At 55.2% G+C, this 13,287-nt stretch overlaps 1 protein-coding gene across 3 annotated transcripts; it reads left to right on the forward strand.

Moving 5' to 3' along the window:
* Window positions 1-1,689: 1,689 nt before the first annotated feature.
* On the forward strand, window positions 1,690-11,238 carry DLL3 (delta like canonical Notch ligand 3). Of its 3 annotated transcripts, XM_054462702.2 has the most exons (9): window positions 1,690-1,804; window positions 1,953-2,234; window positions 3,375-3,432; window positions 5,583-5,825; window positions 6,837-7,054; window positions 7,994-8,216; window positions 9,806-10,385; window positions 10,597-10,681; window positions 11,021-11,238. In XM_054462702.2, the coding sequence occupies exons 1-9, from the start codon at window positions 1,736-1,738 to the stop codon at window positions 11,024-11,026; spliced, it is 1,764 nt and encodes a 587-aa protein (XP_054318677.2). In that variant the 5' UTR covers window positions 1,690-1,735; the 3' UTR covers window positions 11,027-11,238. The 3 variants fall into 3 exon arrangements, 2 of the variants coding, with proteins under 2 accessions (XP_054318677.2, XP_063513834.1); XM_063657764.1 differs by having other exon boundaries at window positions 1,709-1,804; window positions 10,597-11,238; XR_010124935.1 differs by lacking the exon at window positions 11,021-11,238 and having other exon boundaries at window positions 1,727-1,804; window positions 9,806-10,481; window positions 10,597-10,679.
* The last annotated feature ends 2,049 nt before the right edge of the window (window positions 11,239-13,287 follow it).

The following is a 13,287-nucleotide window of genomic DNA, read 5'->3' on the forward strand; positions in this document are numbered from 1 at the left end:
GCCTGGTCTTCTTTCATTCATTAAAAAATTAACTGAGCAGGGATTAGTGGCGCATGCTTGTAATCCCAGCAATTTGGGAAGCCGAGGTGGGTGGACCACTTGAAGGTCAGGAGTTCGAGACCAGCCTGGCCAACATGGTGAAACCCCGTCTCTACTAAAAATATAAAAAATTAGCCGAGTGTGGTGGTGGGTGCCTGTAATCCCAGCTACTCTGGAGGCTGAGGCAGCAGAATCGCTTGAACCCGGGAGGTGGAGGTTGCAGTGAGCCGAGATTGCACCATTGCACTCCAGCCTGGGCAACAAGAGCAAAACTTCTAAAAAAAAAAAAAAAAATAGAGCACCTACTATATGCCTGGCTCTGCTGGGCTATGCTTCGTTGGTTACTATATCTTACTTCTCTGGAAAAAAACATATAAATTGAACCTGTATTTTTCCCTATAATTATTAGCCTCTAAGCACTAAAGTTTTTTACTTTGGGGGGAAAAAACAAAGAAGTTACCCCAGCTCAAGGGTTTTGCCCCATGCCTGGCAGGGAGCAATTATGACCAGAGGGGCTGGGACATCTGCTCCTAATTGGCTTTTCCTGCTGAGGTCCTGGAATACTAAAGGGTTTCTGAACGGCCCGGGATGTCCCCCCCACCCAGTTCTTCTGGGGTGGGGGAGCGGGTCCCTGTATGTGAAGACGGAATTTCCTGCCCATTTGCTCCTCACACCTTCCGGAGGCCAAACGGGCAGCCCAGCTGCGGCCCGAAGGGGGAGGGGCTCGGCCGCCCGGCAGATGGCGGCATTTACATACAGCTGGGAGCCCCCTCTGAGGCCGAGCTCCTCGCCCTGGCGTCTGGTGCGTCCGCGATGCGGGGTTTGGGAGGGTGGCTTTGTCTTGGGGAGGGGGAACACACACACGCTTGCACACAGGGGTCAACAAAGAGCCCTGGATCTTCAGCCTATCCACACACAGCTACGCCCGTGGACCTCCCAAACCCAGTCTCATTCACACAAACCAGCGCACACAGGGGTCTACAAAGAACTCCGGATCTTCATCGTGTTCACACGCGGCTGCATCCGTGGACCTCTCAAACCCAGTCTCATTCACACACAGACGCCCTCAGCCATTCATCACCTTGCACAGCGTCTACCACACCCGCACAGAGCACAAAGTCACAGGTTTATACGCCTATACGGGATCTCCCATAAACACACACGCACAGAGAAGCATCTACACAGCCACACAATCTCAAAGCGTCACACAATCACGAAGTCGTGTACACTTCTAGTTTCCCTCTCGGGTGTGCGTGCAGAATCAGAATTGTTTACAACCTCATAAATGTGTCAATCACACACAACTCCAGGCGTATGCTGAGCCGCACAGTTCCACGTGGACTCACAATCACAAAGTCATGTGCACCCTCTGGTAGCTCTGGTTCATACCACACACACAAAATCTTAAAATCCTTACAACCTCACACACAGGCTTAGCCCCCAACCCCACCCCATCCCAGCCACACACAAAGTCGCGGGATCACCCACTCATGACCTCGCTCGTGCCCACGACCACAGACGGAATCTCGCTGTTGCTCCTGCACGCTCCCCTTCCCCTGTGACCGGCCCCCCCGCCCCACCGCCTGCCCTTGGTCCCTTGGGGCCGGGTAGCTGCCTGAAGGGGCGGGGCCATTCTCTCAGTTATAAGGCTTGGAAGCCAGCAGCTGCGACTCCCGAGACCCCCCACCAGAAGGCCATGGTCTCCCCACGGATGTCCCGGCTCCTCTCCCAGACTGTGATCCTAGCGCTCATTTTCCTCCCCCAGGTCAGAGCCAAGTGGGAGGTGGCGTGGAAAGGGATGAAAGCGGAGGGGAGGGGTGAGTGCGACCTGAAGGTCCTGGGGAAGGAGCGCGGGGCGGACGGGAAGCCTGGGTCCTCCCGGCCGCCTCACCCTGCGCCCTTCTCCGTCCCAGGCACGGCCCGCTGGCGTCTTCGAGCTGCAGATCAACTCTTTCGGGCCGGGTCCAGGCCCTGGGGCCCCGCGGTCCCCCTGCAGGGTCCGGGTCCCCTGCCGCCTCTTCTTCAGAGTCTGCCTGAAGCCTGGGCTCTCGGAGGAGGCCGCCGAGTCCCCGTGCGCCCTGGGCGCGGCACTGAGTGCGCGCGGACCCGTCTACACCGAGCAGCCCGGAGCGCCCGCGCCTGATCTCCCACTGCCCGACGGCCTCTTGCAGGTGCCCTTCCGGGACGCCTGGCCTGTAAGTGCTGCCCCCGGGGGACTCCCGGTGCTGGAGGCGTAACCCTGCCAGCGAAACCTCCACCTCCTCTCCCCTCCAGCTTCCAAGACCCTAATCCTGCCACCCAGGGGGTCGACGAAATTCCCAGACCAGTAACTCTACCATCTGGAACCCCACATTCCCAGACCTCTAAATTCTACACACTGGGGATTCTAAATGTTCTGATTCCCCAACCCTGGATGCTGGGACCCCAAATTCCCAGAATCTCAAACCCAAGCTCTGAAATCCTAAACTCAAGAAACCCTACCTCTGCTCCTTGGGGATCCCTAAAAACTGGGGTCCTCATCTTTATCCCCAAACCTCTCACACCTTGTCTTGGGGACCACTAATATCTTCTCTTTTTTTTTTTCTGTCCTCAGTTCTTTCAATTGGGTCCTGTATTAATTACTCTTTCACCTCCAAAATCCTATCTCCCACCCCCACAACCCAAAGGCACGAAGATGAACAGACCTGTATTGCAATTATTGACCCTTGTCGTTTTGGACAAGTGACTGCCTGGTTTCCAGCCTCAGTTTCCTAAGCTTAAAAATGAGATCATCCTGGTACCTCACAAGAGTCCCTTTTGAGCGATTCAGCCACATCTCTTGAATAAAGTGCTTACCACGTAGTAAGTGCTCAATATAGCAAGCCACGTTCAGTGGCTCATGCTGTAATTCCAGTACTTTGGGAGGCCTAGGCAGGAGGATCGCTTGAGCCCGGCAGTTTGAGACCAGTCTCAGTAACATAGTGAGACCTTGTTTCTAAAAAAAAGAACAAAAAAAAACCATAGCAGGGTATGGTGACATGCACGTGTAGTCCCAGCTACTGGGGAGGCTGAGGTGGGAGGATTGCTTGAGCCTCGGAGGTTGTTGCAGTGAGCCAAGATCGCGCCAGTGCACTCCAGCCTGGTTGACAAAGTGAGACCCTGTCTCCCACCCCTCAAAAAAAGCCACAGATGTCATTCCTTCCCTGGGCTGGCCTGGTCCCTCTGGGAATTTTCCCTTGCTTGCTCAGTCCCCAGCAATGGCCATCACCCTCCATTCCTGAACTCTGGCCTTCATTGAGTACTTACCCTAACCACTGTCTTTCATCTTTCATCTCCCCCTTCCTTCACCCAACCAGGGCACCTTCTCTCTCATCATCGAAACCTGGAGAGAGGAGTTAGGAGACCAGATTGGAGGTGAGTGTCTTCAGTCTTGGGACTGGTGGGGAGCTGGGGCCCACGTGAGTCACGGGGTTGGTAGTGTCATCTATAGGTCTTATGATGTCATCACAGCTCCTGGGATGTGGTGCCGAGTGTTGACAGCTCCAGGGCTCTTGGCATCTCAGGCACAGAAATGTCCCTGGTACTGGATGTAGCAGTCTGTGGTTCTGGTACCACATGAAGTAGGGGAAGCTCTCTTACTATCAAAGCCTCCAGAGCAGGGCATAGCATTTCACAGCCCTACTTTATCATCTGATGTTGAGAGCTCATGGTGCAATATGAGTTACTTCTGGTTCTTCTATGTGAAGTTTTTTTTTTTTTTCCAAGACAGAGTCTTGCTCTGTCATCCAGGCTGGAGTGCAATGGCATGATCTCAGCTCACTGCAACCTCTGCCTCCTGGGTTCAAGCAATTCTCCTGCCTCAGCCTCCCAAGTAGCTGGGATTACAGGCGCCCACCACCACAGCTGGCTACTTTTTTTTGTATTTTTAGTAGAGACAGGATTTCACCATGTTGGCCAGGCTGGTCTTGAACTCCTAACCTCGTGATTCACCCACCTCGGCCTCCCAGAGTGTTGAGATTACAGGCGTGAGCCACCACGCTTGGCCCCTATCACCTTGTCCATGTGGAGGTCCCAGGGAGCCCTGTGGGATGTTGGAGCTTCACCAAGGAGAATATTGAGCAGAGGTTCCTGGGAGGGATACAGGGCATTCTTATCCTCAACTTGGGAGATTCTGTTGCTATGTAAGGCCCACAGCGGGGGTTTTGTCACCATTTTTTTTTCTTGTTTTTATTTTATTTTTTATGGAGATGGGATCTCGCTATGTTGCCCAGGCTGGTCTCAAACTCCTAGGCTCAAGCAATCCACTGGCTTTGGCCTCCCAAAAAGTTGGGATTATAGGAGTGAGCCACTTCTTCACCGTTCTGATGTAGAAAGCTGTGTCACAATCTTGGCGGGGGTGACACCTTTGCCTTCAAGAAAGTGTCACTCTCCTAGTATCCCAAGGTCTCAGGTAGTGTGGTAACTTATGGTCTAGTAACTGGGGTCTCTGCCACTATTTTGATATAGGAAGATCCGGAGGCACAATTTAGGGGTGTTATGACCTCTCTTCAGACATGTTATTGTTCTTTGGCCATATGGAGGTACCGAATGTCACAGGGTGTTAGAGGTCTTATCATTACTTCAATTTACAAAGATCTGGGTCAAGGCCGGGCACGGTGGCTCACGCCTGTAATCCCAGCACTTTGGGAGGCCGAGGCGGGTGGATCACGAGGTCAGGAGATTGAGACCATCCTGGCTAACATGGTGAAACCCCGTCTGTACTAAAAATACAAAAAAATTAGCCGGGCGTGGTGGCAGGCGCCTATAGTCCCAGCTACTCGGGAGGCTGAGGCAGGAGAATGGCGTGAACCTGGGAGGCGGAGCTGGCAGTGAGCCGAGATCGCACCACTGCACTCCAGCCTGGGCGACAGAGTGAGACTCTGTCGCAAAAAACAAACAAACAAAAAACAAACAAAGATCTGGGTCAAAATACAGGAGTATTACGGTTTCTATGAGATAACTGTTTATTTTTTATTTTTTATTTTTATTTTTTTGAGAGGGGGTCTTGCTCTGTCACCCAGGCTGGAGTGCGATGGTGCGATCTCGGCTCACTGCAACCTCCACTTCTGGGTGCAAGTGATTCTCCTGCCTCAGTCCCCTGAGTAGCTGGGATTACAGGCGCGCGACCCCACGTCTGGCTAATTTATTTTTTATTTTTTATTTTTAGTAGAGACGGTTTCACCATGTTGATCAGGCTGGTCTTGAACGCTTGACCTCAGGTGGTCCACCCGTCCCAGCCTCCCAAAGTGCTGGGATTTCAGGCTTGAGCCACCATGCCTGGCCGAGAGAACTGTTACCTAGAAAGGACCACGACATTGCAGGTCCCAGGGTGCATTGGGGAGTTAGCAGCCTTGCTAAAGTAGAGGGTGACTGCCATTCTACTTGCGAGGTCCAAGGACCCCAGGGCTCCATGAGGGCGTTTTGGCCTCGCTGGGAGGGGCGGGGAGAATGCGACAGGGGCGCTCCGTATGCATCCATGTTCGGCCGGGCCCACCCCAGCACCCCTCCTTTGCCTGTCCCCGCAGGGCCCGCCTGGAGCCTGCTGGCGCGAGTGGCTGGCCGGCGGCGCTTGGCAGCCGGGGACCCGTGGGCCCGGGACATTCAGCGCGCAGGCGCCTGGGAGCTGCGCTTCTCGTACCGCGCGCGCTGCGAGCCGCCTGCAGTCGGGACCGCGTGCATGCGCCTCTGCCGTCCGCGCAGCGCCCCCTCGCGGTGTGGCCCGGGACTGCGCCCCTGCGCACCGCTCCAGGACGAGTGCCAGGCGCCGCGTGAGTCCTGCGTTCGAACCCACCCCAGCCTAGCCGGGGACCCCGGCCCCTCCTGAGCGTCACTTGCGGCCCCCGGTCCCCTCTCACAACCCACTCACCCTCTTCAGGGTACTCTAGAGTCCCCCACCATGTACCCCAGGCACCCCTCTTCAGGGAGCTGGGGAACGCGCTGACTGCTGCGGATGTACCCCAAACCCCGCCCACCATCCAGCTGCCACCTTCGGGGAAACTGAGGACCCTGGACCTCTCCCCAGCCCTGCCTTGCTACTCGAGCCCCCTTCCCTCTCCCAGCCCTCTTGTTGCCCCAAATCGGAAGCCCACGTCCATTTCCTATGCTGGCACCCTCCAGTTCCTTCCCTAACCCACACTCACACCCTGTCCTGATGCTAGGACTCCAAAGCTTTTCTAATTCTGCTGGCCTCCCGACTCCCACTCGGAAGCTTTGGAATCTCCTCCCAGTCCACTCTGGCCAAGGGGCCCTCCATCCTCCCTCTCTAGGGTTGCAGGCCAGAACCCATGGCTTCTTAAAGCTTGGAATTCTTCAGACTTCTCCCCAAATTTCAGAGCCCCACCAAGGCCCCTAGGACTCCCAGGCTAATCCAGATCTTCTCAGAGCCACCCTAATTCAATACATTCCTATCTTCCCTGAAAGGCCAGGGGTCCCCCCACCAATCCCAAATCCCCTCACTGTCTCCTATCCTCACGATCTCACCTGGGTGTCCCCGTCCCATCCTCCTTCCAAGAGCACAGACTCCAGCCCGATGGCCTGGGTTCACATCATCACTCCTCCACTTCTAGGTGGGCTGGTCACCTCGTCTCTGTGGGCCTCAGTTTCCCTATCTGTAAACTTGCGGGGGGTCACAGTACCATCTAGTCCCGATGATTATCTGTCACAAAGATGAAGCAAGGTGGCTCAGGGAACGTGCTCAGAAACCTCCCTGCTTTCTGTCTTGTCCCTGGCCCTCCCCGACGTTGGTGTTCCCTTTCTCTCTGCCTCTCTGTCTCCCATAGCGGTGTGCCGAGCAGGCTGCAGCCCCGAGCATGGCTTCTGTGAACAGCCTGGTGAATGCCGATGCCTAGAGGGCTGGACTGGACCCCTCTGCACGGTCCCTGTCTCCACCAGCAGCTGCCTCAGCCCCAGGGGCCCATCCTCTGCTACTACCAGATGCCTTGTCCCTGGGCCTGGGCCTTGTGACGGGAACCCGTGTGCCAATGGAGGCAGCTGTAGTGTCAGTGTCACCCTTCCCACCTTGTCCTGCTTAGTACTTTACCCTGGGAGCCACAGCCCTCTCACTGGGGCTCCATGAGACACCAGCCTGGGGAGGAGATCTGGGAATAACTATCAGGGAGGTCTTCCTGGAGGCATCCAGCCTGCATCTGGGGCCTTGAAGTAGGATTAGGTGATGGGGATGGGACTGGGGAGAGCAGGCTCAGTGGGTGGCCCCAAAAGATGTGGGAGTGGAAATGATGAGGAGCCGTGTGGGGCCACAGCTGCCCCTACTGCGGGACTGAGAACGATTCAGGGCCCAAGGTAGTGGGTGGTGGGGCCAAATAGGTTGGAGATTTGGGATCTGCGGGCACAGGGGGTGGAGACATCAGAGAAGGCTTAATGGAGACAGCCGGGGCTGGGGCTTCTGGGACGTGATTAGAGAGGGTGGCCAGGTGACTGGCCTGCAGGGAGCAAGGGTGCAGAGGTGGCAGTGAGTGAGCCTAGCATGGAGTGCTGGGATAGAGTAGGGTCCAGTGTGGGCCACCTGGATACTGCCACACTCAGGGTTCAAATACTTAGGGAGAGGCCCTGGGAAGGAGAGATCCAGAGAAGGCTTCCTGGAGGAGGTGGGCTGAGATCTAGGACCTCCCAGTAGGACTCGTCAGTGTAGACAGAAGCGAGGAGGGCAGACCAGGCAGGCAGCATTTGGTAGGCAAAGGTGTAGTGGTGGGAATGGGGTCACTCTGGGTCCCCAGAGCCTCCTCCCTGTGGGGTCACATGGGCAGACACAAAAATGTGGAGTGGATCGAGAGGATGTCGGGAGGACCTCCCAGGGTGGCGCCTGCACAGTGGGACTTGGGACTGGACAAGGAGCAGCCCCCAGTGGTTAGGACTGAGGAGGGTGATGGGATTTTTCTCCAAGGAAACACCCTTCTCAAGTACTCTTGTCCCTGCCCAGGAGACACCCGGGTCCTTTGAATGCGCCTGCCCGCGTGGGTTCTACGGGCTGCGGTGTGAGGTGAGCGGGGTGACATGTGCGGATGGACCCTGCTTCAACGGCGGCTTGTGTGTTGGGGGTGCAGACCCTGACTCTGCCTACATCTGCCACTGCCCACCCGGTTTCCAAGGCTCCAACTGTGAGAAGAGGGTGGACCGGTGCAGCCTGCAGCCATGCCGCAATGGTGAGGCCTGGAGGCCTGAACGGCAAGGGATGGGGGTGGGGGTCCTGCTTGGCTCAGACAGTCCTGGGTTGGAATCCTGGCTTTGACTCTTCTAACCCTAGGGCCTGGGGACCTGAACTTCCACCCCCAAGCCTGTAAAATGGGCAAGGAGACATTCCCTATCTCATAACTATTAATATTTACTGAGAATTTACTGTGTGCCAGGCCCTATTCTAGGCACTGAGGATACAGCAGGGAATGAAACAGACAAAGTCCCTGCCCCCGCCTGATAGAGCTGAGGTGCCTGGTGTGCTGAGGATAAGCAGGGAAGCCAGTGTGGTTACACTGATGAGATGAGGTCAGGGAGGTGACTGAGGCACGTCTTGTGGGACCCCCTGGGTCACAAGAAGGGGAACTTTCACTTTTCCTCTGAGTGAGATGGAGCCACAGGAAGGTTCTGAGGAGAGAAGAGACCTGATATCGGTGCTAAAAGATTAAATGCGGCCTGGCACGGTGACTCACGCCTGTAATTCCAGCACTTTGGGAGGCCGAGGCGGGCAGATCACCTGAGCTCTGGAGTTGGAGACCAGCCCGGGCCACATGGTGAAACCCCGTCTCTACTAAAAATACAAAAAATTAGCCGGGCGTGATGGCAGGTGCTTGTAATCCCAGCTACTCGGGAGGCTAAGGCGGAAGAATCACTTGAACCCGGGAGGCAGAGGTTGCAATGAGCCGAGATCGTGCCACGGCGCTCCCGCCTGGGCGACAGAGTGAGACTCTGTCTCAAAAAAAAAAAAAAAAGATTAAATAAGATCATGAATGTAGGCTGAAGCAGAGAATTGCTTGAACTCGGGACTCGGGAGGCGGAGATTGCAGTGAGCCAAGATCGCGCCACTGCACTCCAGCCTGGACGACAGAGCGAGACTCCGTTTCAAAAAAAAAAAAAAAGATCATGAATGTAAAGGGCTGGCCGTGTATCTTCTTGTGAGTGAATACGATCATTCTTTCCCAAACACTGAGTGTTCACTCTGGGGTGTGTGGTACTAGGGACACAGCACGGACCGGGACATCTCTGGGCCCTACCCTCCTGCGGGTACCAGCCCAGAGGGGAAGACAGACACCCTCAGACAGAGCCCAGGGTGGGTGGTCAGGGCTGTGATCTGGGAGCACAGGGCAGTGATCAGGGCTGGGATGGAGGAAGGAGCATCGGAGTAGAGACCTGAGGGGTGGGCCAAGGAAGAGAAAAGGTGGGAAAAAATGTGAGAAAAGGAGGAAGGGAAGAGAGGAGGGGTATTCTAAGGCAGAGGAAGGCCAGAGAGTTCAAACACAGTTCTGGGAGCTGTCTACTATTGAAGTATGATTGAAGCCGAGGGAAAAAGAGACAAGGGCACCCACAGCCAAAGAGGTGGAGCTGAATTCATTATTCCAAAACTTCATTAGGTAGAAAAGAAGCAAGCTGGCTTTCCTGGCACACTCCAAGACGCTGGCCCTTGAGTTAGAGACAGAGAGAAAAAGGGGACCCCGTGCAGCGATGATAGAGCTGGGAAACAGCGCGGGCAGGTGGGTCCCCGGCTCCCGGACTGCGCCCTCTGATGCTCCCTTCCCTACAGGCGGACTCTGCCTGGACCTGGGCCACGCCCTGCGCTGCCGCTGCCGCGCCGGCTTCGCGGGTCCGCGCTGCGAGCACGACCTGGACGACTGCGCGGGCCGCGCCTGCGCTAACGGCGGCACGTGTGTGGAGGGCGGCGGCGCGCACCGCTGCTCCTGCGCGCTGGGCTTCGGCGGCCGCGACTGCCGCGAGCGCGCGGACCCGTGCGCCGCGCGCCCCTGTGCTCACGGCGGCCGCTGCTACGCCCACTTCTCCGGCCTCGTTTGCGCCTGCGCGCCCGGCTATATGGGAGCGCGGTGTGAGTTCCCAGTGCACCCCGACGGCGCAAGCGCGTTGCCCGCGGCCCCGCCGGGCCTGAGGCCCGGGGACCCGCAGCGCTACCTTTTGCCGCCGGCTCTGGGACTGCTGGTGGCCGCGGGCGTGGCCGGCGCTGCGCTCTTGCTGGTCCACGTGCGCCGCCGTGGCCACGCCCAGGATGCTGGGTCTCGCTTGCTGGCTGGGACCCCGGAGCCGTCAGTCCACGCACTCCCGGATGCACTCAACAACCTAAGGACGCAGGAGGGTCCCGGGGATGGCCCGAGGTGAGGGGCTGCGCCGCAGACGAACGCCTTGCGCTGCTGGCTGCTTGTACCCATCTCCGTGGTGCAGTTGGCCCGATTCCCTGATGCATTTCTCTGGTCGGTCTCTCTTACCCCGGTAGCCGGCTTTGGGTTCCCCTTTGTGATGGGTAGGGGAAAACAAGATCTGAGAATTTAAAGGGTCTGAGTTTTTCTTCTTTCTTTCCTCCCACAGCTCGTCCGTAGATTGGAATCGCCCTGAAGATGTAGACCCTCGAGGGATTTATGTCATATCTGCTCCTTCCATCTACGCTCGGGAGGTAGCGACGCCCCTTTTCCCCCCCGCTACACACTGGGCGCGCTGGGCAGAGGCAGCACCTGCTTTTTCCCTACCCTTCCTCGATTCTGTCTGTGAAATGAATTTGGTAGAGTCCCTGGAAGGTTTTAAGCCCATTTTCAGTTCTAACTTAGTTTCATTCTGTTTTGCATCCCTCTTGTCGTTTTGAGCTACCCGCCATCTTCTCTTTGAAAAGGCTATGGGCTTGAAGAGGTCACGATGCCGACTCCGCCAGAGCTTTTCCACTGATTCTACTCTGCGGGGAGGCAGGGGAGGCAGAGGGGCCAGCTTCTCTAATGCTTCCTACTCATTTTGTTTCTAGGCCTGACGCGTCTCCTCCATCCGCACCTGGAGTCAGAGCGTGGATTTTTGTATTTGCTCGGTGGTGCCCAGTCTCTGCCGCAGAGGCTTTGGAGTTCAATCTTGAAGGGGTGTCTGGGAGAACTTCACTGCTGCAAGTTGTAAATAATGGTTATTTATATCCTGTTTTTTCTCACCCCATCTCTCCAGAAACACCTATAAAAGCTATTATTGTGATCAGTTTTGACTAATGAGGCTGAATGCTTTGTATTTGGTGTTGGGGCTGAGGGGAAGAGATTTTGTCTCCTGAGGAGAATAGTAGACAGGACTCTTTATGTTGTAGGGGTCGGAAACGACTCAAACTGCTTTAAGTATAAAAGACTTTATGGCTGGGTGCAGTGGCTCACGCCTGTAATCCCACTGAACCACTGAGTGGGATCAGTGGCTGAAGCAGGAGGATTGCTTGAGGCTGGGAGTTGGAGAGCAGCTGGGCAACACAGCAAGACCCCTATATGAAAAATTAAAACAAAATTAGCCAGGCCTGGTGGCACACCTGTGGTTCTACCTACTTGTGAGGCTGAGGCCGGGAGGATCGCCTCAGCTCAGGAGTTTGAGGCTGCAGTGAGCTATGATCACACCACTGCACTAAAGCCTGGGCAATACAGCAAGATCCTGTCTCTTTAAAAAAAAAATGTATTAGTGGCCGGGCGTGGTGGCTCACGCCTGTAATCCCAGCACTTTGGGAGGCCGAGCTGGGTGGATCACCTGAGGTCGGGAGTTGGAGACTAGCCTGGCCAGCATGGCAAAACCCCATCTCTACTAAAAAATACAAAAATTAGCTGGGTGCAGTGGCAGGCACCTGTAATCTCAGCTACTCGGGAGGCTGAGATTTGCTTGAACTCGGGAAGTGGAGGTTGCAGTGAGCCGAGATTGTGCCATTGCATTCTAGCCTTGGAGACAGAACAAGACTCTGTCTCAAAAAAAACAAAAACAAAAACAAAAACAAAAAAAGTATTAGCTCATAAAATGGAAAAATCCTAGGGGTAGATGTGGCTTCCAACAGCAATGGACTGGGGCTCTTGGTCTTTCTCCAGTTGCCTCTTCTTACCCCTTGATTGATTTCACTGTGGGCAGTCTCTCATTGGCCCTGGCTTGTTGGTAGGCCCTCCTAAACCAGTCGTCAGGCAGTATGGCTTCCTCTGATTTGGCCAGGCTTGCTCATTTGCCTGTTGTGTGGTAGGAAGTGACATCAGCCTGCCCAGATCACATGGAATATATAGGTGATGGGGTGTCCCTGCTCCCCTCAGATCATTTGTTCCCAGAAATGAGTACTGTGTCAGGCAGGCAAACTGACAGACCATCTTAAAAGAAATAAGGAAACTCCTTAGTCTGAAAGCAGGTAACCTCAGACAGTAATTCAAATTTACACCAAAAACCAAAGAGCAGGCTGGGTGCGGTGGCTCACGCCTGTAATCCCAGCACTTTGGGAAGCTGAGGTGGGTGGATCACCTGAAGTCAGGAGTTTGAGACCAGCCTGGCCACATGGTGAAACCCTGTCTCTACTAAAAATACAAAAATTAGCCAGGCATCGTGGCGGGTACCTGTAATCCCAGCTACTTGGGAGGCTGAGGCAGGAGAATCAATTGAACCTGGGAGGCGGAGGTTGCAGTGAGCTGAGGTCACTCCATTGCACTCCAGCCTGGGTGACAGAGTGAGACTCTGTCTCAAAAAAAAAAAAAAAAAAAGCGCCCGTGACAGTAATTATGTAATTATAAGGATTACAGCGGGCTGGGAGCGGTGGCTGACGCCTGTAATCCCAGCACTTTGGGGAGGCCGAGGCGGGCGAATCACCTGAGGTCAGGAGTTCGAGACCAGCCTGGCCAACATGGTGAAACCCTGTCTCTACTTAAAATACAAAACATTAGCCGGGCATGGTGGTACGCACCTGTAATCTCAGCTACTCAGGAGGCTGAGGCAGGAGAATCGCTTGAACCTGGGAGGCGGAGGTTGCAGTGAGCTGAGATCGCACCATTGTATTCCAGCATGGGGGACGAGAGCGAGACTTCATCTCAAAAAAAAAAAAAAAAAAAAAAAAAGATTATGGTAGTCCTCCGTTATCCTTGAAGCATACTTTCCAAGACCTACAGTGGATGCCTGAAGCTGCTGATAGTACCGAATGCAATCTGAACACATTTCTGTTCATGTCTTCCACCTACAAACGGAATGCCTTTCCCATCTTGACTGAGCATTTATCACACCCTGTGGCCTTGGAAACTTTGGCAGTTTGAG

Source organism: Pongo pygmaeus, chromosome 20, assembly GCF_028885625.2.
Source record: "Pongo pygmaeus isolate AG05252 chromosome 20, NHGRI_mPonPyg2-v2.0_pri, whole genome shotgun sequence".
Lineage (NCBI taxonomy): Eukaryota > Metazoa > Chordata > Mammalia > Primates > Hominidae > Pongo > Pongo pygmaeus.

Excerpts from the sequence above, each read along its gene's own strand:
- DLL3 (XM_063657764.1), top strand. The coding sequence starts at position 1,736 with ATGGTCTCCCCACGGATGTCCCGGCTCCTCTCCCAGACTGTGATCCTA. Across the intron at positions 5,826-6,836 it reads GGACGAGTGCCAGGCGCCGC|CGGTGTGCCGAGCAGGCTGC; the intron begins GTGAGTCCTGCG and ends TGTCTCCCATAG. Across the intron at positions 8,217-9,805 it reads CCTGCAGCCATGCCGCAATG|GCGGACTCTGCCTGGACCTG; the intron begins GTGAGGCCTGGA and ends CCTTCCCTACAG.